We start from the raw sequence: 27,821 nt of genomic DNA, 5'->3' as shown, positions 1-27,821 counted from the left end.
ATTTGTAACTATGCACTGCTTCTTTTTAAATTCTTAAAAATAGCAATATTCACAATAATTAATTAATACTCCCTCCAGTCCTTTTTACAAGAGACAAATGGGTCAACTAAAGTTGATGTATTTGGTCTACATTTTGAACCAAATACATCAACTTTAGTTGACCCATTTGTCTCTTGTAAAAAGGACCGGAGGGAGTAATAAATAAATAAACGAGAATGTTAACGGTGCCCCAACTGTATTGGTTAAACAACTAAATCAAGTAGTAAGTTTTTAATAAAAAGTAGTACTATAATAATGACTTAATCTTTTGTAACATTTTACATTTCCAAGACAAAACTTCTACATATAAATTCTTTAATCATTGTTCTTAGGACACCGGTTAGCAACATCTATAAATAAATACCTCCCTGGGTCCTTTAAGTTTCACATTTGTTTCAGATAGGTCCTTTAAGTTTCTAAGGTTTCAGATAGGTTTTTTAAGTTTCGAGTTTGTTTCGGATAGATCCTTTAAGTTTCTAAGGTTTCGATAAGTCCTTTAAGTTTCGAGTTTGGCTTAACGGACAGATCAACTTTGGCTTAACGGAGGTTGATAGAAAAGACCTATCTGAAACAAACTCGAAACTTAAAGGACCTATCTAAAACCTTAGAAACTTAAAGGATCTATCTGAAACAAACATGAAACTTAAAGGACCCTGAGAGGTATTTGGCCTAAATAATATTAGTAACTTCTACATAGAAGAATAGCTTGTAGGATAATGTACAAAATACACAATATAGTGTGTGATTTCTTAAAAAAAAAAAAAAAAAATGTGTGATTATGACTCAAAAAGGGAAAAAGTGAGTGAGGTCAATACCTTAGCCCTTGTAAATGGGAAAATGTACTTTCCGTCCCGGAAGAAGCAAACCCAAAAATATAATAATTCCAAATCACTATACTTTTTTTAAACAAACTTGCAAATCTCATTATTTTCGTCACCGACTCACAGCCTTTAGCAAGCAACAAGCACATAGATTATAAAAGGGAAATGTTAACTTGTGTCCTTAGAGCATAAGATAGAGATATTAAAATAGAATTAAACAATAAATATTGCATTGGAAAGATAAGTTTTTAAGGTTATGAATGCACAATTTTCAAAAGTAAATTTATTTATTTAATTTCTTATCTTGTGTCCTTAGGGCATAAGTTAACAAGATCCATTATGAAATAACCAGCAACTTTGTATTTACTAACGGATACATGAATATGGTCAATTGGTAGAGTCTTTTCAATATGTAAAAAGGTTGAAGCTTAAAGTTTGGATTTTCCACCTATTCATTTTAGAGTGAATTTCTAGCCAACATGATACTACTTGTTAAAAAAATAAAAGTGGTGTTATTCAAAATCCAATGACTAGAGCTCATTAAACAAATTGCCTGAGATTAAGAGCTTATTAAATCATACTTGTCATTATGTTTTAAGATATAAAATTTAAAAATTGAAATATACACGATCGTTTTTATCAACAAAAAATAAACATCATGATCCTTGTATAAGACCCATATGATCCGGACAAAGCTCGTCTAAAATGAGTTGTTCATTTTAGAGAGTAAAATGAGTAATATCAATGGTTGATATTATATGCAAATGCAAAACAAATCATGGATGGTTCCAAGATCAACTCTTAATTTTCTCAATTTACTAACTACTGCTCACTTTAAATGAGCCAAATCAGTCCATCTACATAGGACCGATTCAAAGATTAATAACTAAATACATACATTTATCTTTATTCTAAAATAGATAATAAAAAAAATTAATGTAGCACTTTACATGAAACTATACATACTTGTAGGGTACCTGGATCTGAACTGCAACAATATCAGTCGGTCAAGAGAATAGAGTACCCCCATATACAAAATGTAAGTGTGTAACCAAAAGATAATGCTATCCTCCTATACCACATATTTTACCCTCCTCACACTAATTGCCTTCAAAGCTAAAACATTTTTACTTTGTTGGATAATATTGTTCTCTCTTTTGGTAGGAAAAGTGTCAATGTTCTAAGAATATATCATGCACTGACTGCATATCTCTTACGCTTAGGTGCATCGAATATTGGGCCCAGGTAAGCCTCAGACAGCGACAGAACAACCCGATGGCTTGCCAAAGCTGAAGCTGTAATGATTATAACAAGGGAAGACCAACAGAACCGCAGCATCAGTATTTTATGACTGCTTGCAGATTTCAAAACCTTAGAAAATATCACCCGAAGTCGCCGATCTCTAAATAAGGAAATATAATCATATGCAGGCGAAGATGATCGAGTAGATCGACCAGATTCTTTGTTGCTAGTTCCATTAGCCAACATCACCCTTGGATATTGAGTATCTGTGACTCCTTGTCCACATAATTTAATCATCCATTGACACAATGCATCGGCTATGACCTTGCAAAGTTGTTGGCGGATGACCTTTCCCTCCTTCGAGACCATTGCTCTGATTATTGAAGCTCCGTCCTGTTCATTCCATGCATAAAAGAAATATTTCAGCCAAGTGTTTACGAAGATGAACGCAACTTGATCAAAAAAAGAAGATGAACGCATCGGTTATTTCTTGCATAATGGAAGCATCTATATATAGAAGGGTAACTTAGGAACATCTATACACGATGAACACATTAAATACACTACATACTTTTCTTAATATATGTAAAAATTGAAAATGAAATTTATAAAAAAGAATGGAGGTACTACGATTAAAAGTTTTTGTTGACAATGTACGATGAAAAGTTGATGATAATGTTAAAGCACCCAAAAGATGGGGCAATTGTCGCCCACGTACAATTATAACGAACTGGAACAAATTCAATCCTCTTACACATTTAAAAATCAAAGCAAGAGTCCAAGAAAATTTGGAAACAACATATACTCTCATAATCAGGAATTTGTCAATTACAACCATATATAACAAATAAACAAACCATGTATCTATCACTAGCTTTGAAAAAGTTGTGCTAAAAAAATACTTTGAAAAAGCAGAATGTGAAAGAAAGAAAAAAAGATAACCAAGAGGAATGGTGACAAAATCTTGAAGAACATAAAAGAAGCAAGATAGAGAGCATGTAGGAACTCACAGCAGTCATGAGAAGCCTTCTCAAAGCGACACCATCTTTGGATGGTAAAATCGTCAAGATCAAGTATGCAATATCAAATGTACCAGCGGCCTTATTTGGTGATTGATCGGGGGAAGTCTCACTATTTGAAGTTACTAGTTGCAAGCCTTTCCTGACAAGGTATCAGAAGTATGAGATGCTATATTTGCAGAATAAAAGAAATAGCAATTCATCAAGTAACTAAAACAGACCAAAGGTTCAATGTTGGTAGAAAATGCATTACTTAACAATGGTTAGAAACTTTCATGATTAATTTGTTAAAAAAAACTTCCATGCTACAATAACAGAAATTATTAAAAAAACATTCCTTCAAATGTTTCAGTATATGTTGGTGCAATAGATATTTGAATCTTTGAGCATGTTTGTGAATTGAATTCCACATAATTTTGAGAGATAATGCAGATACTTTTGAGATGTGTAGCAATATCAAAATATGATATGAGTTATGACTGTTTCTGTTCTTCCTAATTGAGTGAACACCTGCTAAACTTAATATCCCCCAAAATACTATATCCTAGTAAGTTGCGTAGAATATTATTGATGAGCACCAAAAATGAAAGGAAAAAAAGTCCAAATACTGAGGCAATTTTGTAAAAATCAGATGCTTTCTGTGTTACAACAGTGGCCCTATATCCAAGCCTCTCTCGATCCTACACCTAACTAAGCTCCTTGACAACATGCTTTAACCCAAAGGAGAGTGCATTATAGCATTATCTTTCTTGTATAGATTCCTAAGTTCAAAAGGAAAGTGCATTACTGCATAGGAAACACAGGAGTTTTAGATGCATAGTACTGAGTGTTTGGGTTTAATTAAATAATAAACAATTGGCACTTTTCTTTTTAATTTTTTCAATTAAGAGGGTCTTGTTGTTCACTACATAGTAGACGTAGTCTGCACTCTGCAGATGGAATTGAAAACAGTCGGTAGATCCTATAAAAAGACTAAGGGTGCGTTTGGCCCAGCTTTTTGAAGGTCTAGAAGCTACTTCAAAACTAAAGTTGCTAAAAAGAACTTTATAAATTAAGTTAAAGTTGTTTGGTAATATTTATTTGACAAAATTATACAATTTGTCATATAACTTAATTTCATGTAATTTTTTCTTTCCGATTTACTCATTTATGTTATAAAACATCAACATCGTGATCCTTCCTTTATTAAAAAGATTAAAACAAAAAAAAAAAATCATAAGCAAACTCATATCTTCATCACATAAACCTATAAATCCAGATTTTATTGAAAAAACCTCATAAACCCAAAAATACATAAATCCATTTTTCTACATAGCCTTAATTATCTTTTTTCCACTCACGAAAAAAATCAATTATAATCAAAACCAAAAAATAATCATAACCAAATTTCAACTCGGCACCAAAACAAAAGAAACAGAAGGAAAAATCAAAGAAGAAAGACTGAAAAATGATGAAGATGTATTTATGTTGTTTGAGTGCTGACTTGATTAATGAGAGAATTTTTTTTTTAAGGAATTTTAGTTTTTTTTAGTAAAAAAAAGTATAACAATATTGATATTTTATAACATAAAAGATTAAATAAAAAATATAAAAAAGAAAAGTGTCAACGGAAATTAAATTAAAGAATAAATTGTGTTATCTTCCCTATCAATTTTTCTTAACATAAAACAAAAGCTTGAGGTAAGAGCTTGAGGGTCTAAAAAAATTGCATGAAATGAACATGGTGTTGGATACATTAGGGAAATGAAGGAACTGATATATAAAATAAAATTGGCTTGAATGTAGATAATTTGGAGTAAACTATCATGCAAAAAATTGAATAAACTGGACGATCTGTGAGTAATATATATATATTGCAGAGAATTATTAGTAAAATAATAATAAAAAATTGTCTTTAGCAGGGTTCGAAGATGGAAGCATGAAGCGCATAAGTTGAAACAAAGTTCCTTTCAACTCCTTTAATTGAAGCTCCTTTAACTACATTTTTCTTCTTTAAAAATAAGTGACTTGTTTTAGGAAGAGCTTCTCCCAAATGTTGTTTGGCCCTACTTCTTCTTTAAAGTAAAAGATAAGTCAAGAAAAAGACAGGCCAAACAGGCTCTAAATATAGGTTGGAGAGTTTATATTAAAAAGTTGTGATAAAAAATTTAAAAATATGGCTAAAATATAAGAGATAAGAAAAAAAATAGCTACTTCATGTCGACAACACTCCCTGACATGCACTTTGACATACCTAGTTGCCCCTACTCTCAAGAACATGGAAAGCCTTTGCCATTGGAACTCCTTCTTTCGATTTAGAAGTACCTGAACAGGAGAAAGAAAGTTTAAAAAGGGAATAATATCATATACTTCATCTTGCAAGACAGTACATGTTTAAGGATCAATATTGAAACTTGATAGTCCAAGATATTGATAAATATGCAAAACTACAAAGATTGGTTGATGAAATTGTTTAAAAAAACGTGACTAAAGAATTTAATATAAAAACATATTATTTAATTTGTTTTATAAAAAAAAATTATTATTTTTCTTCTCATAGTGGAAAAAGACTCAGGATCTAGTCATGGTGTTTTATCAACCACAGTTCTGTGGTGGACTATGGTCACAAATCCCACTGTTCTGGGTAAATATACAATACCGAATGCAATATTTTCCTTGTTGCGGCTGAGTTTTCTGTTAGAAGTTTCCGAACGACGTAGGGGTAGGCAGCTTCAAAAGTCTTGAATTTTTTATCTGCAGCTATAGCCAAACCTAAAATTGTTCCAAAGCAAATTATGAATGGAAGAAGAGGAAACAAGAACATAGAAATTCAATAATGAAAATATTTCAAATTACTACATGATACAAAATAATGTATATAGGTTATCAGTATGAAAAATAGATCTGCGCATCCAATAAATAATTTAGATTGTATCAACAGTTTACCTTCGAAAGAGGCTAGGGATCGTAAGACAAGTGTATAATATGCTGGCATACGGAAATGATACTTGAATGCTACAGACAAAATCTTTCCCAGAACCTTCAGGAAAATTTATAGAAAAATTTAGAATAAGACAACTATCTATCTAATTTTCATTATCCATGAGCAAACATGAAAAAATTATGAGTATCCATAGACATATCCTATGCGGTTGGTTTCATATATTTCACATTCTTCGGACATTGATTATGATGGTTTCAGTTTAGATTGGTTTCATATATTTCACATTCTTCGGACATTGAACATTCTTCGGACATTGATTATGATGGTTTCAGTTTAGAAATTGTTGAGTTCCACATTGGATGAGATAGGGCCTGAAAAGGTGTTTATAAGTGGGAGACATCTCTCACTTTACAGGTCGGTTTTGTAAGAGTTGTATTACAGGTACAGGTCGGTTTTGTAAGAGTTATTAGGCCCAATATAAAAGCCTGTTGAAATTTAGGGCCTAACTCATCCTTACAAAACCGGCATGTAAGGTGAGGAGTGCCTTCTCTTTATAAACTTTTCTCAAGAGTCATATCTATCTGATGTGGGACTAAATCCACCCCCTCAAAGCCAACACAATGAAGGTGTTGGAGGCAGCAATGAAAGCAAACCAAAGGCCGCAATTTAGGCGACTAGGGGCGGGACCGCAATGAAGGCGGAATTTCCAGCAAAGCCTAATAGAAATGTTTTATTCTTTAATTATGTTTAGTTTGAGGTAGTGGATAATGCATATTCTATTTCATTCAAGGTTAGTTCAAAATCAGCTAGAGTCGTATTAATCTATCTCTTGCATTCACAGACAGTAGTTTTCACTTTCAACTAACATCATAATTCAATTACTACCCATCTTGTTAAAGATGACTCTCACCCTGCTGAACTTCACATCAGGAATTCCATCCTTAAATTCCACTTCCCCCAAGGCCTGTTCCAGTTCCTGAAAATAAAACATAGAATAAAGATTTAGAATGTTATTGCGTGAACATAAGCTTAAGAAGGACGCATTCCATACAACAAAAACTGTTCATATAAGAATGTTATTATTTGGTTCAAATATTCTATTGCGAGATAACCAAAACCTGAGATGTGAGTATTATACCATGGTAACAAGCCGGATATTTGTCCCTGGTCTCACCATATCCATATCAATCAGAGCGTTGACAAGATATGCCCAGTCACCGTTTACTATATGAACTATTGAAGCCAGCATAGCGAATTGATGCCTTTTTTCCATTTGACAGAGCAAACCAAAATCCAAAAACCTATCATACAAGTTTAAAAAATCCTTTATATATTTGACGAAGGAAAGCTACCAGTTATTTAGATTGGACAGAGAAAGGAACAACACAAACCCTATTTCTCCTGATGAAGTGCAGCGCAAGTTACCAGGATGTGGATCGGCGTGTATTAAGCCCGTTTCAAGAAGTTGAACCAATGTTGCTTCAACACCTTTATTGACCTGAATTTTCCGATGTGAAATAAAAGTAAACATTCATTAAATATGATGCTTTCATAATAGTTAAGCTCTCAGATTATTAGATACTAGTAACTACACAGAGTGAAGTTTTAGTAGAATGGGTAACTCGGTTGAACAATTTTCAGTTGAATAATAAAGGTTGATTAAGCTAATGGGAGGTTGGCGAAGAAACTTTACCACCACCTCAATCCAGATCTAGAGTCATATTGTTTTGTAATAGAAAACTCTTTAGTATCAGAAAGTCAAAACTCAAAACTGTGCCTTTTACTCATGTAATTATATTTGAAAAGTATCAATCATCTTCAATAATAGAGTTGACTCCTACCATAATCCAATTGTCAGGAGATTACCAAACATCCAAGATTTTCAAGATTTTTACACAATGCAAAGACAAGAATGGATAATTGGATTTCTGTTTACTTACCAGATCAAGTAGACGCCTTTTTGCATCTACTTTTTGCCTATCTGAATATTCAGTAGAGTTTCCGGTAGATACAGAGATTAAATCTGTTGGACTTTCACCGACCATCCACTCCATGGTCAGAACTCTCTTTCGACTTAAATGTAAAAATATTTTTGGCACGCGCATGAAAGAAAATGACGAGTGAACTTCCTGCATGATGCAATAACAAATCCATTGAAAGAGCAAAATGTTAATCACTGTTGTCAGACACCAAATCAACGTTGGTTCACAATACAAGTTTAAACACTAATGAAAGATTGTATTGATGCATGAAAGTTTCCAAATTCTAGAACTCATCAAAATGTAAGCGTAATTAAGCTCTAACTGATATGTTAACTATTACCCGAAACTTCAATGCATTTGCTGCCTCTAAAGTGTAATCCAATTCACCAACAAAACCTCGCCCAAGCTCATCAGCATAAAGGCGAGGGTCACTCTTTCTCTTGGCAATCTTTTGCAGCAGCCCCAACTGAGGAGATGGTTAAGATACACTCATTTAAGAATTCCATGCAGGATAGAATAATACAGGTGACAATCTAATAGAAATCAAAGATCAATACAAACCCCAAGGCGAAGAATGTAGATATCCCGCACCACCACGTGCCGCAAATTAGGACGCTGAACTTTTACAGCAACATTAACACCATCAATAGTACGGGCAAAGTAAACCTAGAAAATGTAATCAAATAAGTGAGCAAGACATAAACCATCATACCAACACTTATAAATAAATGTAGCCACATGCATCCAATAATATTTAATTATATTGTCATAACGAAAAAGTACCTGACCAAATGATGCAGCGGCTACAGGTTCCTCAGAAATGTAGCTGAAAAATGATTCCAGGGGAGCTCCTAATTCTTCCTCAAGAATCTTCATAGCAACAGTCCTAGGAAAAGGAGGGATTTGATCATGCAATTCTGACAATGCCTGCAAGAAGAACGCAATCAAAATATATATATACACATAAATTGCAAATCCAGTTATTCGAACTTTAGCGGCATTACAATCAATGTACATTCGGGACACAAAAAGGAACAAATAATTTTTTCCATGCAAATAAGAGTTACAGCTAAAGAACATATTTGATGTGCAGTCACCAATGAATTTGATGCATAGCTACATATTATCATCCCCTAATCAGACATCTTCACTACCATGAAAAATAACTGCCGATACCTTTCCACACAAGAAAGAAATTTTCAGCACTAAACAAATGGCTATAAAGATACAGTTTTTAATCTAACCTTGGACATCTCAACACCAATGATATCTGGCCTCGTGGAAAGTGACTGACCAACTGCATCGTCAATCAAATGAATGTAAAAAGGATATTGGAAATCTTGTTACTGCAGAAGAGAAATGAAAGTCCCAACAGAAAACCTTTGAAGTGATAGGCATTACAAAAATAAATAAATAAATAAATAAATAAAGAATAGTAATGGGATGATGTTAAATTAACTTAACAATTGAACTAACATGTCAAATAGAACACGCTCCTCCTTACCTTTTATAAATGTGGGGCCAAGATTAAGCATTGTTTCCTTTAAAACCAACCCAAAATTATATTCAGATGTTTTATCGTCCATATCCCCTTCTGCATTTATTGGTAGAAATTTTCTTAACCCTGAAGTCCGAATACTGACCGCAGCAGAGGCAAAGGAGGAAAATACCTTCCAAAATGAAAATAACTCAATAAGGATACACTTCATGGAAGAGCCAAGAAAGCATCCTATAATCAATTTCAAACGCATCTATCAAAAATTTAATATAGGCTCAATTTTGCATCTATGTATTCTATCCTACATGGAATTCTTAAAAAAGTATTAAATGATACATGCATTCAAACAAGATAGAAGTCATATAGATTCAGCTTTTGCATCTATGTATTCTATCCTACATGGAATTCTTAAAAAAGTATTAAATGATACATGCATTCAAACAAGATAGAAGTCATATAGATTCAGCATGTGTTAGAAGACCATATAATACATAGATGCAATCGAATTCAATAAATCAGAAAATCTTCCAACTTCAATTGGGAATATCCTAGAGCATCCACAATGTCGATGGGGCTCTCCCTTTTGGGTGCCTAAGTGGGTCCCGCAACTACACATCACTCGTTTATGATTTTTTAATGTTAACACCTAATTCCTCCAACTCAGCACCTCTAAAAAATTTACTAAGAAAGTCACACCAATAACTCTATATCGTTATGTTTCAACAATAGTGATTTATTTCAAAAAACCAATCACTAAGTGGGGCCCACAAAAAGCAGAGAGAGAGGGAGAGAAATGGTCCTTCAATACACACCCTTCTAAATAGACACCGCATCTTTTTACGCCACAGTGGGGGAGCCTATTTAGCTTGGTGGTAAATAGGGGAAGAACCCCCTATTGTGGATGTTGTGGGGCAACTTAAAATAATTCTTGTATTTCAACATTCAAAACAGATGCGTATTGCAAAAAACTCAATTCTTATTATGTAAATGGTCGAGGTCATCTCAAACCTTGCAATTGTTAACCCCTTATAAACAAAATTTTGAAACTATTTACATAAAGAGGATTAAATTGAATTAAAATTTTCAAAATAAAAGAAAAAGGCAAGAATTAAGTACTGTCAATCCAAGCTATTGTATAGTTCTTAAAGAAACTAAAGAAATAAAGAAACAAGTCCTGCCTGCATGATACACTTTGGTTCTACAGTCCTGCCTAAACCTTTGTCCCTATATATAATTATATACCATTTATCTGCAGAAACCAATTACCTCCTACTGATACGTAAAACGGATCACAGGACAAAGGCCATATTTAAATAAGTAGGTTACATGGAATAGATGTGTTGTGACTCAAGCTAAAAGGAAAAGTTAAAAAAGGAATATTTTGAGATATTATAGATGGAAATTGGAAAAGAGCGTATTCATGGATGGAAATTGGAAACATCGCATGTTTTTCTTCAAATTATCAATCCAACTACCTCGAGCATACGAAGAGCCACAACATGGGGTCTGGCACTGAAATAGTGAGCGACATCCTGAGGATCATAAGTTTCAGGCAGTGGCTTTGACCAAATCTTAGACAAATGATAGAAGTAACTAGCATATGCTTCCAAGGCCTTCAGATCATACATGAGCAAATCCACTCCAGACAGTCCTAAAAGACAAAGAACGAATAGGTAAACCATATCTCTCTGATCATGGTGCTATAATGCAGTTCAACACATGATATTCATATTATCTTAATCTACAAGAGTGTAGTAGGAAACCATATAATCTCAGTTAAGACATCTACAAAAGTAATTAGATATAGGCTGACCAAATCTTTAAGAATACCTCTTCCAGTCCAAATCCAAGTTCATTTTCCAAAAGTTTAAAAAAAAAAAATGTGATCTTCTAATTAATAGGCAGCAAATACAACAAAACAACACCCTTATAATGGCGAAATTCAAAGTATTCCCAGTAAAATGCAAGGACAGTCAGCAGAACGGATTCAAATTAATTTACAGAGAAATAATAAAAAAAAAAAAAAAAAATCAGATTAGTTCACACAAGAACATCAATTCATACAGAAATCACCATCATTAACCTCCACCAAGTAGCCTAGAATATGCAGAAGGCCCTGTTTGGATAAACAACTTAATCGAGCATTTATCATATTAACAAAACATAAAACAAAGTCAAATTGTTTATATATAAGCTGTTTTCATAAGGTATCCTTGAAAGCTTAAACAAGATAAGCAGAAACAGACTATGAACATGACATAAGTTGTTTCCGTAATATCTCCCAAAAAGTCTAAGTGCTTATACCAAGGTAAGCTCAAATAAGCTAAATCAAAATAAGCCAATCCAGGGAGGTCGTGAATGCAAAATAGCAAGTGAGGAAACACAACATAACATTCCACTTCATGAAATGGAAAAACGTTTATCACTTTTCGGCCATGTAACTAACACACTGCACCGTCTTATTCCATAACTCCGAACACAGTTAGTCTAGTTATCACCATGAACCAATCAACGAACTAAACAGACCCGATAACACTCTAAAGATTGAAGTTACACTTTAAGTAATAAGTACAGCAATATCCAATACCCAACACACATAAAAACAGAACAAACCTATAACAATCATTTCAAGCCAATCACACACTACCCATTAGCATGTTCCACCACAAAAATACCCAATACCCATTTCATCAAACAAACTTTCACAACAATTCAAATTAACCATGTATAAGCACACCCCACAATCAAAAAATTCAATTTTTTTTCTTGGTATTATACCTGGATACCAAGGCTCAGGCCAAGAAGGAGTGGAAAACGAAGTAGCTTGAGGGTTTTCAAGATTTCGAAGCCAAACAAAGTCATCAACTTTCTTGGCAATTTGAGGAATGCGGAATGCATCATTGGCCCACTCAACACCATTGTTAAATCCTCTTTTAAGAAACTCCATGTCCTTGCGAACCACTTGACCAAAGTGACCGAAATTCGAATGATTCTTCTTCTTCTTCTTCTTACTGGACGGCGTCGTTGTGGCCCGTACAAAGGGGAGTGACGGAGGTGCTGTCACCGTCGCCATGGGCGGAGAGTGAAGAAGATTGGAGGATGAATCAAGAAGCGAATAGAAGAAAAAGAAGCATTTATTGTTGGTGTTGTTGCATGTGAAAGTGGTGATTGTGATTGTGATTGTGAAGAGAAGTGATTGGTAGAAGTGGAGTAGTGTGAGTTGTTGATGTGTGGTTGTGTGGTAAAGTTACGATACGATGATGACGATGTTGATCACAATTTCATCAACTTAACTGTGGAATACATTTACCACACTGGTCAACATGAGAAATGATATTTGTACTGCAATTTTACAACTTTTCTGATAATTTTTTTTGCTCTCGTGTTCGCATTAGATTTTTATTGTTGATTTTGTGTCAATATACATACATATACTCCCTCCGGTCACTATTATAAATAAAAGTTGCCTTTTTAGGTTCATTCAATAAATGATGTATGTGGTCTATATATAGACCACATACATCATTTATTTGAATGAACCTAAAAAGTAAAATTTTGCTTATAATAGTGACCGGATGGAGTATTTATTTGTAAAAATATATGGTTGTCACATAGTAGGTTGTTAAACAAATAGTTGTTCAAATAATACAGCTCAATTAACATTTACCACACCAATTTAAATCCGATTACTTTTAATGTATTTTGATGAAAATGAATTATAAATGAATGACACAGGTTAGCATGACATTTAAATAAATTATCATGTTAACGTGCGTCTTTAAGGATATCTACAAATAAAAATTATTTATTGCTAAAAGTTAATTTTAATCTTTTGAAAAGTAAATTGAAACAATTTCTAAAACATAATATCTATATTTAGTTTCTTAAAGGCACGAGTGTTAACGTTCTCCATACTTAAAATAGGAATATGTTAATCATGACCCTTAGTATATTGTTTAAGCGATCAAAATCTTCCTCTCGCAAAATAACTAAATCATTTGTAAAAAAAAAATGAATGATGTATCACTTTTAATTCAATAACTTCTATTACCTCCGTCCCTAAATATAGAAGCATTTTGCAAAAATTACGGAGACTAAGAAAGTTGGTTGTAGTATTAAATTTGTATATAATTACTATTGTTTTTACAATTTTATCCTTAAGAGAGATAGTTAATTTATGTTTTCAACATAATATTTATTGTTGATTGAAGAAAAAGATGCAAAATAAATAAGGGTATGTTGGTAAAAAAATAATTAATGTACTTGAAAATACCAAAGGAGTCTTATAAAAAGGGACAATTTTTTATCTCAAAAGGGTCTTATAATTAGAGACAGAGGTAGTACTTTATATCAAAAACCCTTATATACCAGTAAAAAATAAGCCTCTAGGAAAATTCCATGTCATTGATTATTAAATTTTTTATCTTAACAATTGCATTTATATGGACAAGAATTAAAGGGCAATATTAAATTATACAAATGAATGGTCAAGAATTAAAGTTGAATATAAAATTCAACTCAAAGTTTTTTATAGGGGGTGTCCCACAATAAAACCTATGAGAGGACCTATAGACACAGTAAAAAAACTATTTATTACACTGTTCATGATAGGATTCATCCTTTTTCCCATTTCCCTCCACTTCATTTGTATACATCAGTTCTGCTCAAGATTCATCATTTTTCCCATTTCCTTACATTTCACATATGTTTTTTTTTTCCCTTTCCCTGCAAAATATCAAATGGAAATAATAGAAAAGCTAATTACAAAAGAGAAACATCTTTTGGTATTCATTAAATTTCAATCATGCTCTTCATTTTTGCACCAAAATTTCAAGCAGCATTTGAGTAGATTCAAAATTATATAGTGCAAACTTATACTAAAATTCTTAGAATGACAATTGGCAGGAGAGAATTATTCAATGAGAGTAGACATGTATAACACTCTAAGTCACATAAAAGAGTTGTTGCTTCTTAAAAACAAATTTTTGGATTCTAAACCGTATAATTGCATTATGGGCATAATATTTTGATAGTGAGCTCAAAGTGTTAAACAAAGATATTGATTGAATGCATAAAGGTCAAAGGAATCAGTCATTTTAAATAAATTATTACCTTTAGAGAAACATAGCAACAGACCTGACACTTGCAGCATCTACATGAACCGGCGTATCCCATTCTATCTCCTTATTCATAAGAAGTTCGTTGGGAAGCTTCACATCCTCAAACTCTCCGGTCAGCCTTGAATCCAAAATGGTTGCTGCAACACAAATGATGTCCTCATCTACCATTTCGGCAGCTTACAATGGATCCATCACATAGTAATCTTGTGAGTTTCCCTTTTTAGCTCAACCTTAAAGTACCTGGCAAATTTTTAGGTAGTAGACAACTGGTAGGGAAGGAACCATCAGAAAATTCTAAAGGTAACCAACTCTTCCCCACACCTGAAATGGTTGTCAAAAGACCGTGTTAAAAAGAAAACAATCATAACAGATGCATACTTGCCTGCGTCATACTAGAAAGTTAAATGAAATTTTGAAACAAAAAACAATCCAATTTATCACCAAAAATGAAATTTGGGAATCGGATATCAAGATAAAAAATGGAAATTTGTGATTTATACAAAAATGAGTTTGAAAATAAGAGCAGTATATGGTTCAGATCATAAGCCTCTTCAACACCCAAACGAAAACAGCCATATTATAGTACAACAAAAATCCAAAGTGAAGAAGACATCCAACTTTACCATATGTTCTCAAGGTGAGAACTATAAAACTTATCTAGAGAATGTGACATCATCATCAATAGTTTATGTCAATCTATCTCATGTTGGGTGGGCATAACACCATGATAATGTCAATAAATTTTTAAAGAGAAAAAAGGCTACACTTTTTTTTTGTAATGCAAAATTAAGTAAAATATGTTTCTTTTTGGGTTTTTGGTTTTGTTTTTAAAAAAGATTGAGTAATCATCTTAAAGTTTGTTAGATCTTTTTGTTAATTAAAAAGGCATAAACTTACAAGACCTAATATCTACAATAAAATAAAAGTTCTAAGGAGATTAGACCTAAAAGGACCAATCTTCAAATGATCTTGCTAAAAATACTTCAGAAGCAATATAGCTAAAAATACTTCGGAAGCAATAAGGCCAAACTACACAAGTTGGCTTCAAAAGTTTCAAAGCTTTGTGAACATGATCAATCTTCACCTTCTCATCAAAAGCCTTGTGTGCATCCCATTCAAAATAATTTACATGTAGGGAATGTAATTAAGTTTTACATTCATTTTTATTAGCTTGCAAATTAACTCTAAACATGACTAAATCTTCAAACAAATCATAATAAATTTAATTGAATTAACAAAACATTCACCAGTAGGGAATGTTTATGAAAAGAGACATGTTGAAATGTTATTAATTATATTATTATCATAATCTATCTATGTGGTCCTTTCCTGCAGCAATAGATACATCAAGTCCCTTTTGGAGTGCTCTTAAGTTTCAGTCCTTTTAGCAAAAGATGGCGAGCAAAATGAATAAGAATGAACTTGAAACAGAGAACCCATGGTGTCAAATTTTGCATTAAGATAGAGTATATGCTTAATTAGTCCTTAATTACCTATGAGTTGAAAAACTTTAAGGGTAACTTTGATATGCCATAATTTTATGGACCAATTGGGTTAATTGGATTTCTGAAATCCACATATGGACCTTCGATAGAACAGAGCAAGAAATCAATCACCTCACTCACTCAATCAAAACAAATACTAATTAGTTGATTATACTTACATAATAATCCTAACTGGGATATTCTAAGAACATGTTCATTGTCTTGGATATGTTGGGACATTAGTGCTTGAATAGTCATTGGAGCCTTTGAATATTTGGCAGCTTTTGATTAGGAGTTGTTCAATATCCAATGACTTAAACCAATTCAAAGAATTGAGTTTCAAAAAGCTCATGGATACACTGAATCATATATTATACTTGGTTAAAACACCAATCATATATTAGTGAAGCCACCTCTTGGCCACTGTATATTATTATTATTATTGTTATTATTATTATTATTATTATTATTAGTGAAGAAAAAACATTCAAAGCATGTGTTAGTTTTGAAGAAGAAAAAAAAGTAGTCAGCGTCATATGAGCCTTTTGGGACATAAGTCAGAAAAGTTGTTCCTGTGCCAGTTTCAATTGATTAAGCATCACAAAGAATTCAACAAACATTAGTGTAAAGTTTAATTCAATTTTAACCGCAAAATAGTGAGTGGAACAAACATAATATAATTGAATCTACATGAAAATGTCCAAAATTGACTTGAAAAGGTGTGTTATAGCGTATGTGTTGCTTTTCAATGATAAGGACATAAAAGACTATTTTACACAATTCTTATAGTGCCAATCAAATTTCAATTTGTCCATTTTCAACTCTGCAAAATCAATAATTTCAAGATAACTATAGCATTACAAAATTCAACATTTTAATACAACAAACAAATTTCATGCCGTGTAGTCAAAGTATTTGATTGACTTTTGAAACATACAATATTATAAACCAACAAAATTAACACTAAAAGGATAATGAATTCAGTTTGAAAATAGTAAGAATCGGAGTAAGACATGCAAAAGGATCTAGAGAAAGAAAGGTGAAAATAGTTTAGATTACCTTTATTTTGCTCAGTTTAGTATGTTCCTTCCATGTGTTTTGTAGAGAAGTAGATACCCATTTTTTGATCTGCTCATGATTTTGTTTGAATATAAATATAGAGAAGGTTGAGGAGATAAAGAATACACGGTCCTTTTGGTCAATCGAGGACGATCTCACGGTGGTTGGGGAGGTAGCTGCGGCGACGGTTGAGGGAGGGAGAGGTAGAGGTAGAGAGAGCGTTTCTGTAAGGTTACAGAAGAATGAAAAAATGAAGGTGAGAGGAGAGGGGCCAGGTTTGATGAGGGAGATTGGGCTTAGCCCAATTATGGCTAATTCAGGGAGTCTACACCTAAAATGGTGGTGTGAATAGAAATAGATCCAAAAATTGCTATATCATTTAGTTTAATAAAACAATTTCAAACTAGGTCTTATACCATTTAATTTTCAAAATACACTCTCAGATATATCTCCATGAATTTATTAAAAATATTTGTAATTCAAGATAAAAATAAAAAAGGTTAATCTTAACTCTTATAGTTGAACTTCAATTTGTTTTTGAATTTCAACTCAAACTTACTATATTTGATTCATTGTCCGTCGGAATTTAATTATACTATTTCATGTTTACACTTAATGCATCACTTCTATGCCATTGTTTCTTATAAATGATCTTCCAATATAGATCGGCAACTTTGAATCTTCATGTCAAAATACTTCAACTGTCTTGATTTCATATCGATGGTGTAGCGTAAATTTTTTATTTAGGGGTGCATTGTAATATGCAATCCTTATTTTTTTGAACAAGAATTTGTCATCCTTACTTTGTAAGTTGTATGTCATGTGTTTTACCATCTATTGTATTTTGTATGTTTAGTTTGCTTTGTTGTTTCTATCGATAAATCATCTTAAATTTTGGTCTCATTAGTAATTCTGCTTTGAGTCAAATTACATTGTTTGATAGTATATACATTAACCCGTGCATCGCACGGGTTTCACACTAGTTTATGACAATGGTGAATGGATGCATATTTGACAAAGGTACTTAAAACTAATTTTCTATCTCTTTTCACTCATGCATTTTTCTTAATATGTATGACATAACGAAATAATTCAATTATTTTGGGATGAAAAGAGTAAAGGGACGGATCTATTCAAGGTCCATGTGGGGATTAAGCCCCACATCCAACTTCCTTGTTTTTTTTTATATATTATAAATAGCGGTAATATTTATTTTGGTTCCTGAATGTGTAAAAAGTAATCATAATAATCTTTTAATGTATTAAAATTTTAAAATAATCCATCATTTTGTACTTGGTTTGTCAAAATAGTCCATTAAATGATAATCAGTAAGTATATTGAATGACTGATATAACAATATTAATGAAGTATTTTAATGTTTTTGACTAACGAAGTGTACAATCAGAGACAATTTAAAATTTTGATACATTGAGGAACTATTTTAGCCCCACGTGTATCAAATGTCTAGATCTGCCCCTGAAAGAGTAACATTTACATAAAAAAAATGCGTGATTATGACTTTTACATGTGTTTAACTTATATTTTTAAGACGCAATAATTTTTTATGTGTTTCTTAGACAATGTCTTAGGACACTTTTTAGCATGATTCGTTAAAATAAATTATTTTGATTAGAGACAATGATTTGTTAAGAGAAAAATGGAGATAAAGTCACCAATGTCACCAAATCTGAAAGAAAATTTTTGTTTACACTTCAAACAAAGTTGAAACACACCAGAAAAAGACGTAAATGTTCATCGACAGTTAACCGTCGTCGGTTAAAATCCATCGGCCGTTAACTATTAATGAAGTTATATTGGTAAATTACTAATGTTTCTTAGCATTGAGTGAAGTGTGAACAACATTCTTCAAACTAAAACTCAAAATGACTTTGTCTCTATCAAAATAATTTGAGTTTTGATGACATTAGTAAAGGACAATCACTTCCATACAAATCTTAACTGAATTGACAAAAATATCAAAATTGCTAGATCAGACGCCATGATCAAGTTCGAACCTCGCTCTCATACTTATGTGTAAATTTTTAATCATTGCCATATTTTTTTCTGATAAAAAAAAAAGGACTTTCAATTATATCGTCACTGAATTTTTTAATATATTGTTTGTCTAGGATTTTTTTTTTTAAAATGTTTGTCTCATCCAATCACGTTTACGATGCAAAGACTTTTGTTCACTAGACTAATAAATTATAATTTAACAAAGGTATATGTAGCTCAACTAGTTTGAACTAAATAATAAAATTAAAAAGCTTTGTCAAAAAAATAATTAAAAAGCTATCTCAAGAAAAAAATATTTATCTAACAATCAATGTAATGTCGATATACTAAATACTCCCTCTGTCCCTTAATACAGATACCCATTGCTTTTTTCACATTTCTTAAGAAAAATTGTCAGTGTAATTAATGTGTCTGTTTTGTGTGTTAATATTACGAAATTGTCCTTTGTTTGTATGTGTATTAAATTTGACTTTTCATATTTCAAGACAAGATAGTAATATTAATTAGAAGTATGTTTAGGAAAAAATAATAAATGCATCTAGTAATTTGAAAAGGAGTTTATATTTAGGGACAAAAATAAAATCAAATGGGTAATTAGATACAGGGACGGAGGAAGTATAACATTGTCTTCCTTAAAAAAAGTTTTAATCTGTTTAAAGGCGTTTGTTAAGAATTCAAAAAATAAAACAATTGTGAAATTTCATGCAAAAAAAAATTGTTTTTTAATCTTTCAATAAGTTGAATACACATTTTTCAAGAGAAAGTTGTTATTTTATCAAGTGTTCTCGGGACATTTGGTAGCATTTTTAAAAAAAAAAAACATATAACATTGCCATTAAAATGCGTGAAAATAAAATTTGCCATTAAAAAAAAAAAAAAGGAAAGCATAACCCTTAATTTCAATGTCTCTTTTCTCGTACTTCAAATAGTTCAATTCTTTTCACTTCAACTGGTTCAATTCTCATGGAAGATACCCTGAACAATAGGCTGCTCAAACAATATTCTTCACTGTCGGGTGATTGCATTTTGAGAGAGGCTATAAACGAGGAATATATATATTTTTGGGTTTCTCTGATAAACATTTATGTAAATTGTAGCAATCACACTTATGCACGCTAGATGTTTGATTAAATGCCTGAACAAGATATTGTCCCTTGGACTGCTTTAGTTAGTTCAAGGTTTTGTGGATCGAGGAAATAGTCGGGAAGTTATTGAGTCGTTCTGTGAGATGAGAAAGGCGGGAATAGGACTTAGTGGATTCACAGTGGCAACTTGTTCTGAAGTTCTACGGGCTTGGATATGAGTTTAGAGAAACAAGTTCAGGCGGAAGCGATTGAAATGAGTTTGTTGGGTCTGCACCGGTTAATGTATATGCGAAATGAACCTTGCCGGCAAGGTGTTCTTTTGCATGCAGAATGAAGTATTGTGGATTGTGTTGATTAATGGCTACGCTCAAGTGGGTAATGGGAAATGAAAGTTTCAATTGTTTTGCCAAAGATTAGTATCATAAACAAACTTTTGCGAATTTACATTGTCGAGTGTTCTCAAAGGTTGTGCGAATTCTGGAGGCTTGAAAAATGGCCAGATTGTGCATTGTATAACAATCAAAATGATCGCGACGTAGATGAATTCTTGATTGTCAGTCTTATAGATTTGTACTATAAGAGTTTTAGTATCAGTTTGGTTTTCCATAATTTTAAAGAAGTTTCGATTGGTAGTTTCGCCCAAACATACATTGATGCGGTATTGGACTGCAAATACAAACCTTTGCTTACTTGATGAGACATACATGTGTTGAACCAAACCAATTTACTTGGTGAGACATACAGGTGTTCAATTAAATATATTCTGCAGGCTTGATTCGAGTATATTTTAAGTTTCGGCGCCAATTTCCCTAGTTTATTTATAAAACTATACAAATTTCTGGTGATATTGTATACTTACATCTGTGATCTTTGTCTAGCTACCCAATTCTGTTGTCTACTATTAAGCGCAAAAAATGTTTTATATTGTCTCATTTTCTTTTACTTTTATATTGCTTTGTGTGTTTTTCAGCATGCTTATTTCCCAATCCTAAATAATTGGAGAATTATCTACCAAGAAAATTTCCTAGAAGATGGAACTACCGGCGGATGTGTCTCTCTTCTCAAAGGCATCTTGCCATTGCATATAGCTTGTTATTCAGGTTCGACATCCTAAATAATAGTATGTACTAATTAGGAAATCATGCTTAGAAATCATTGGTCAGGAAATTTTCTCATTTGTGATAGATAATCACAGTACAATAATGGATGCGGGTTCAAATTAACAAATTGATTTTCTAAGATTGCTATAATGTTGATATTTGGCTTCTTTTTTATTTTTTATTCTATATCTCAATATGGCCTAGATTACTAACATGGGCAATCAAGTGGAATGAATAAGTTGCTTCCATGACTCTTACTCTACTGGTGCTAGGTTCATGATACTTTTTTTTTGCATCTTTTTGACGGAATGATTCTGTTTTTACATGGAGCCTGGACATTTTGCTTGACTATATAGTATATGGAGTTATAATTTTCCTACTGTCATGTATATTACATTTATGTCTACGTACACACATTATGTACAAAACTTGCTTGATAGGGTCATCAACTATAAAAACTGATGTAGGTTGATTCTTAGTACGTAGTCCTCTATGGACTTTCATATTAAGCGGTTATTTTTTCACACCACTTTGACTCTCTTAAGGTGAGAAACTTATATAAGATGTTAAGTTTTTTCATCCAACCTTGATAAATTTTCTTAATACTAATATCAAGAGTCAGTCCCTCAAAAATATATCAAGGTCTAGAATCCAACAAACCGGACTACTTTATTACTCTTTATCATGAAACCTACTATAAAGAAATCAAGCACAAAATCATGATTTTTTTTTGTCATTAGCTCATCATATTAGGATTTTGCCAATTCTGCACACATCAGACAACAAACTAGCAATCGATGATAACTTCCACCGCATATGAAACTATGAAAGTAAACCACTGAGTAGAAAACAACAAAGTCTCTATTTTGGAGCAAACATTCTAAGTACCAATAGTAGCATCAGGGGTGAGAGCATCGTTATCACTTGTGAACAGCAAACATGTGAAGACGAAGATGGTTCATCTGTTATGGCATGTGTGAATGAAGTTAGTGCAGCAATAAAACTATGACTTAATCTATCATAAATTTAATAACCCAACTAAATGGTGAAATTAGAGTTAACCTGGAACGTTATCTGTTGTATGTGAAGTGGCTTTGGCTTCTGGGACATTTAATTTTTGTATGATATGTGAGATTGAAGCTGATTTCCCCAGATACAACCTCGTGACCCTTTTAATCATGTCTAGTCCTTGGGTACTGCAACAAAGGTGAATTTGTGACACATGCTTTCTGATTTTCATTGTACTGAGTACAACTTCCATCCAGATTTTCATATAGGAGTTTTTGAATTTTTACATTTAAGTAAATTTTTTAATCCAGATTTAGAAAAACATTGTAAGACCAAGTCACTCTTCAAACTCATGGTTGTCTAAAATACTAAACATTAAAACCTGTTGTAGACAACAATATAAATCAAGTAAAAGATATTCCTATTTTACCTTGGACTAAATAGGTTGTTGCGAATATCGATTGGGGAATAAAGAGCGTCCACCAAACTAGTATTCGTCAATGTTTCTAAGACATGCATTCTCTTCTTGTTGGGCATTGAGTTATGTGCCATTATCACATTTGCAGGAACAGTTCCAAACCTGATTAAGGATGAAGCAACCAACTCTAGTTATTGTTAAAATGATAACAGGATAAGCATCACGACTGTATGTTGCAATTAGAAACATGCATTAGGCAGAAAAAAAAATCTTACACCTATGGCAAACACAAACATGTGAAAATGACGATTTAAAACTTACGAACAATCTGCAGGATAACCATTGATTTCTCTGCAACCCCCTTTAGGGCAAAGATACCTAAAATCATTCAATGGATTGATATTAGTTGAGGAAAACACCTACTTTATGCATCACATGAAAAGTTTATTAGGCAAGGTACTTACATGAAGTCCCTAAGAGACTTTGTTGACCATGATTGGTTATGAGGTCCCTCCATAGAATAGAACAAGGCAGTATCACCCTTGACAAAAGCAATGTCTCCCAACTCCTCTACTAGACACCTAAAAGCTCCTGAGTGACCAGAATACAAGCCTATTTCATTGCAGGTTTCATTCTCTTTGCCACATACATTACATGTATCAAAACCTTCAACCTCTGATGGTGCACAAAGTCGTGAGAAGAAACTAGTTGCGATTTCCTTATCATTCATTTTTTCATCATTAACTAAATTTTTAATGTGATTGATGGGGTAGTTCCATCCTGCTGCTGTGGAGTAACCTCCATGGCAAGACTTGTGACCTTTGAAGTCCATTAAACTGATTTTTTCATTGTTTTCACATACCCTTCTGTTTACAACTGCAACAGCTTCATAGGTTTTGGAATGATCATAATATATCTCATTGGCTATGGCTTTCATTGAATAGTTGATGAATGCAATGTAAGCAAGACCTGCTTCTAAGTTCACCAAATCTGCTTCTCCATTCTTGATTGACTCTAGACAATCCTGGGCTTTCTCTTTTTGGATGCTAATGACATAAAAAGGTTGAGAATCATGTTATTGCAATAATAAAATATTGCATTTTCAATTGCTTATTTAGTTGCTTGAATCAGCTGCTAGAAGAAACGTGAAAAGGTATTTGAGAGTTGAAAGTAGTAACAACTTCAAGTTTCCTATTAACTACTAAGCATAAATAGTTGTGTCTAAAATTTAAGGTGCTTAAAGAATACCCTGGAGGCACTCGTTAGTATTTCCCTTTATTATTGGACAACATCAACGTTATTTTTATTTACATCATCAAATAATATGAAGAAAAAAAACAATATAAAGATGCATTTTTAATAGAGCTTACCATTTCCACACGTAGCCCGTTAGTTGGTTAATGACACCGACAAAGGACTGACACTCCTTCACTTCGTCCCTCACTGTGCACCACCTTACTCCGCCGTCATCCGTCGCCGGATCATTGGGTGTGCCATGGCCTCCCACCCCATTTTCCGATATTGGAGCCGCAGCTTTGGGAGACCTATTGTGCCACTCCTCCATCACCACTGGCGACGGGGGATCAGACTCACCGGAAATAGACCCACCATTGCCACTACCTTCTGCATCCACTGGAGGAAGTGCTGGTGGCAGAAGAGGTGGTTGGAACTCGTGAACTGATGGAGGTGACGCATCGTGATCATCACCAGAGCTTGGTGATGGCAATGGCTGGAAACCTGAAAAATATATGGAAACAAATTAAGAAAGATTGATTTAATAGAACTGAGAAGTTGAGCTTTATGTGTGTTGTGGGTGAGCTGTTTGAAAAGAGTAACACTAAGCACAAAATGCACAATATGCATGCATGTGTATACCTTGAATGGAGAGTGATGACAGAAGAAGAGAGGTAAGTGAAAAGAAGAGAAACAGTGTTGTTGGGATCTGCATCTTGGTCAAAAGAGAACAAAATGGGAACTATGAAATGAATGAAGTTCATATTGTTGTTGATGTCAACGGATATTATGTTATTGTTATTGTTATGGCCCTTTGCGTTGCTATGAAGAAATGAGCTCGAGTGCAAAACAAGTTAGCTAGCTTGTTTCTTCAAAAAAAAAAAAAAAAGTTAGCTAGCTTGTACAAACATTTTTAATAGTTCTCATTTTTTATCATATTATCAATCAATATTTCTTATTTTCTCTCTCGTTATTTTCTGAAAACTTTTACCCCTCTTTCTTTCATAAACCGCACTCGGTCACACGCTTTTCTCATATATGAGTGTAAGAAAATCTTTTACCTTAACAATATACAAATGGTAGAGTCGTCAACTGTAACTTGTAACTTGACCATGATGCATCCATTATCATTTATCAGTTCATGCTATTTCTTATTTTGAATGTTACATATAAATATTCTATTTCCAACCCTCTCAAACAAGAATTACTTTTAGTTTATAACAAATATTTATGCTTATTTTAAAAATATAGTAACAAACTTTTAAAAATATATCATGATCAAACTAAGAATTACTTGTCCTCGTGAGCTTAGCTCAGTTGGTATGGACAATACATAATATATGCAAGGTCTGAGGTTCGAACCCCGACCACTACCAAAAAAAAACTAAGAATTACTTATCGCTTATTGTTTATATGAAAGATGTAAAAGTAGTTTTATATATCTTTCAACTCACTGCTCTCAAAATTGTTATATCTTTCAACTCACTGCTCTCAACTGCTCTCAAAATTGTTATATCTTTCAACTCACTGCTCTCAAAATTGCTTATTGTTTATATGAAAGATGTAAAAGTAGTTTTATATATCTTTCAACTCACTGCTCTCAAAATTGTTATATCTTTCAACTCACTGCTCTCAAAATCGTTTATATGAAAGATGTAAAAGTAGTTTTATATAACTTTCAACTCACTGCTCTCAAAAAAAAAAAAACTCACTCTTTTTAGAAAATTTAAAGAAAGGGTCCCTGAGCTTTTTATCTTTTTTTTTTCAAAAATATAACTGAATTGTAAAAAAAAAAAAAAAAAAAAAGAGAAGACAGATCTACATATTTATCCCTTTTAAAATAGACCAATTGTATACGGTGTACATCATCACTCCACAATGAAGTATTAGTATAATAAATTAGATTGGGATTTGTTGTCCTTTTAAAAAGCTGGATATTGTTCATACAATGCACAACCTGGCCATTGGGAAGGTAAAATAAAATAAAATTACAAAGGTAAAAAATAGAGGTGTTCTTGCATGACTCTGAAGTGCCTATGGGAGGTGTAGAGACAATCCGCGAATATTAAGTTAAAAGTGAGAAGAACAAGAGTAAGCCCACAAACATGATCCAGTTGATAATGTGAAGTTTGTTGGTCGTAAAATGTAAAACTATTACTTTTTCCACCCTATGGAATTCTCGCGCGCCCTATTTTTTTTTTCAAAAATACTCTCGGATTAATTCGGATTATATATAATCCGAACATGTCCGAATTATATAATCTGAACTGCTTCAGTACACAGAACTGAAACAGAACAACCCAAATTTGCATGTCATTGTGGTTTTTATCACTGTTTTTCAATAAATCATTATATATATATATATATATATATATATATATATATATATATATATATATATATCATTATACCAAAAAAGTTGAATTTATATCATTGCATACTTCACCTAATTATATACATTTAAGTTATGGCGCTGAAAGATCAATGAGACTATCATCCACTTCAACCTTCACACCAGGACCAGGACCAACCCTCTCATCGGGATCAAGATTTTCAATAATGTACAATTCTTCCTCATCTCCTATCACCTCTTGATCCGCCGCCCGACTTAGCTCATTAATTATAATCTGCCATCCGACTGACATATCTATCAGGCCAGTTTTGTGCATCCTCTCGAGAGTGTCGTCTCCATAGAGGGCAAGTGGGAGGAATCAGACAACCATCCTTCAAATCCACTGCCATAAAATGGTTGTCATTCACATATGCCAGACACATCACCCGATCGATACATGGAGGTGGACCACAAAGAGGGAAATAAGTTTTCGATCGCCCTTTCCCAATGGACAACACAACAACCGTGTGGTTGAATTTCTGCGCGATGAGGAAACCCATATCCAGCATGGTCATCCATTTATACGGTGGTGCATTCCCAATACCGCTAAAGGATAGAGCGTTTGAGACCTCTTTATACCGCCTATTATCATTAATCATCCTCTGATAGCGAGAATTTTCTACACCGACAAGCTCTTTGTAAAGGTGGTAACAGATTATTTGGTGATCATCAATAGTCAAGTTACGTAGGACCGCAACTGCTCGAAACCCACAATGGCCATCACCAGGTACATCCTCAACCTTTTCAATAAAATCATGCATCCAAAGTAGGATTTGGTCTTTGTATGGTATGTGGACTTTAACCAATACTGGCTTCAGATTTTTTGGAATTGGCTTAGAAGGAGTATGAGACATGTTGCTTTTCCGTGCACTCTTTCTACTTATCCCTGTTGATTTTGTCTGTGAACCCTGTGTCTGTTGTTCCTGGGAGTCAACAATCTCCCATAGCGAAGGGGACCGCCTTGTCGATCGAATGCTTTGTTTATCTTTCTTTGGAGCTCATTTGGTGGTGACCTTATTTGGCGATGGAGGCATAGAGGTGGTCTCCAGTAAAAATAACTGCCGAAATTGTTCTTTCATATGCACCTTCATGTTGTAATCGGCGTCCTTGAACCGGGCCTACAATGTGTAAAAAAAAACTGTCATTTTGGTTGTTGCTGGGAACTAGGCAAAAACATGCATTCTGTTCTGAGGACTGATACAATTTGGATTTTATAATCCGGAATGCATATGAACATTTCGGCACCGAGTCTTTCTCTTGTACTCGGTGTATGAACCTCCCCTTTCACATATCAAAGTAACAAATGTGCTTCTTTCATTGCCACATTTATCGGATTTACCAATAACAGCGAAAAACTGAGCTTCCTTGCTTTCTCTCAAACC

The 27,821-nt window shown here is 33.1% G+C and overlaps 3 protein-coding genes and 1 long non-coding RNA gene across 5 annotated transcripts; 1 reads left to right on the top strand and 3 right to left on the bottom strand.

Annotated features, from left to right (window-relative positions):
• Nucleotides 1–1,643: 1,643 nt before the first annotated feature.
• On the bottom strand, nt 1,644–12,696 carry ATATH8 (Protein kinase superfamily protein). Its single transcript, XM_085741186.1, has 16 exons — nt 12,303–12,696; nt 11,000–11,175; nt 9,531–9,696; nt 9,271–9,323; nt 8,810–8,953; nt 8,588–8,692; nt 8,367–8,492; nt 7,985–8,173; nt 7,436–7,542; nt 7,183–7,345; nt 6,955–7,020; nt 6,047–6,140; nt 5,760–5,872; nt 5,355–5,425; nt 3,113–3,263; nt 1,644–2,495 (listed from the first exon to the last, which is right to left on the bottom strand). Exons 1-16 carry the CDS (start codon nt 12,595–12,597, stop codon nt 2,052–2,054), a joined length of 2,463 nt encoding a protein of 820 aa, XP_085597312.1. The 5' UTR covers nt 12,598–12,696; the 3' UTR covers nt 1,644–2,051.
• A 7,372-nt stretch (nt 12,697–20,068) lies between these two features.
• On the top strand, nt 20,069–21,515 carry LOC146958053 (uncharacterized). The gene is made up of 2 exons (XR_015024572.1): nt 20,069–21,019; nt 21,259–21,515. It is a non-coding gene; the product is annotated as an uncharacterized LOC146958053 (long non-coding RNA).
• Nucleotides 21,516–22,033: 518 nt separating this feature from the next.
• On the bottom strand, nt 22,034–24,809 carry LOC146958052 (uncharacterized). 2 transcript variants are annotated; one of them, XM_085739709.1, is made up of 7 exons: nt 24,690–24,809; nt 24,185–24,551; nt 23,279–23,860; nt 23,136–23,192; nt 22,827–22,976; nt 22,451–22,584; nt 22,034–22,350 (listed from the first exon to the last, which is right to left on the bottom strand). In XM_085739709.1, exons 1-7 carry the CDS (start codon nt 24,760–24,762, stop codon nt 22,250–22,252), a joined length of 1,464 nt encoding a protein of 487 aa, XP_085595835.1. In that variant the 5' UTR covers nt 24,763–24,809; the 3' UTR covers nt 22,034–22,249. The 2 variants fall into 2 exon arrangements, with proteins under 2 accessions (XP_085595835.1, XP_085595836.1); XM_085739710.1 differs by lacking the exon at nt 22,034–22,350 and having other exon boundaries at nt 22,446–22,584.
• Nucleotides 24,810–26,512: 1,703 nt separating this feature from the next.
• Nucleotides 26,513–27,293, bottom strand: LOC146958051 (uncharacterized). Its single transcript, XM_085751522.1, has 2 exons — nt 26,826–27,293; nt 26,513–26,674 (listed from the first exon to the last, which is right to left on the bottom strand). Exons 1-2 carry the CDS (start codon nt 27,291–27,293, stop codon nt 26,513–26,515), a joined length of 630 nt encoding a protein of 209 aa, XP_085607648.1.
• Between the last annotated feature and the right edge of the window lie 528 nt (nt 27,294–27,821).

This window comes from Medicago sativa, chromosome 1 (genome assembly GCF_051527215.1).
Source record: "Medicago sativa cultivar Bolivia chromosome 1, Bolivia_mono, whole genome shotgun sequence".
Lineage (NCBI taxonomy): Eukaryota > Viridiplantae > Streptophyta > Magnoliopsida > Fabales > Fabaceae > Medicago > Medicago sativa.
This window is presented reverse-complemented; position numbering and strand designations above follow the sequence as displayed.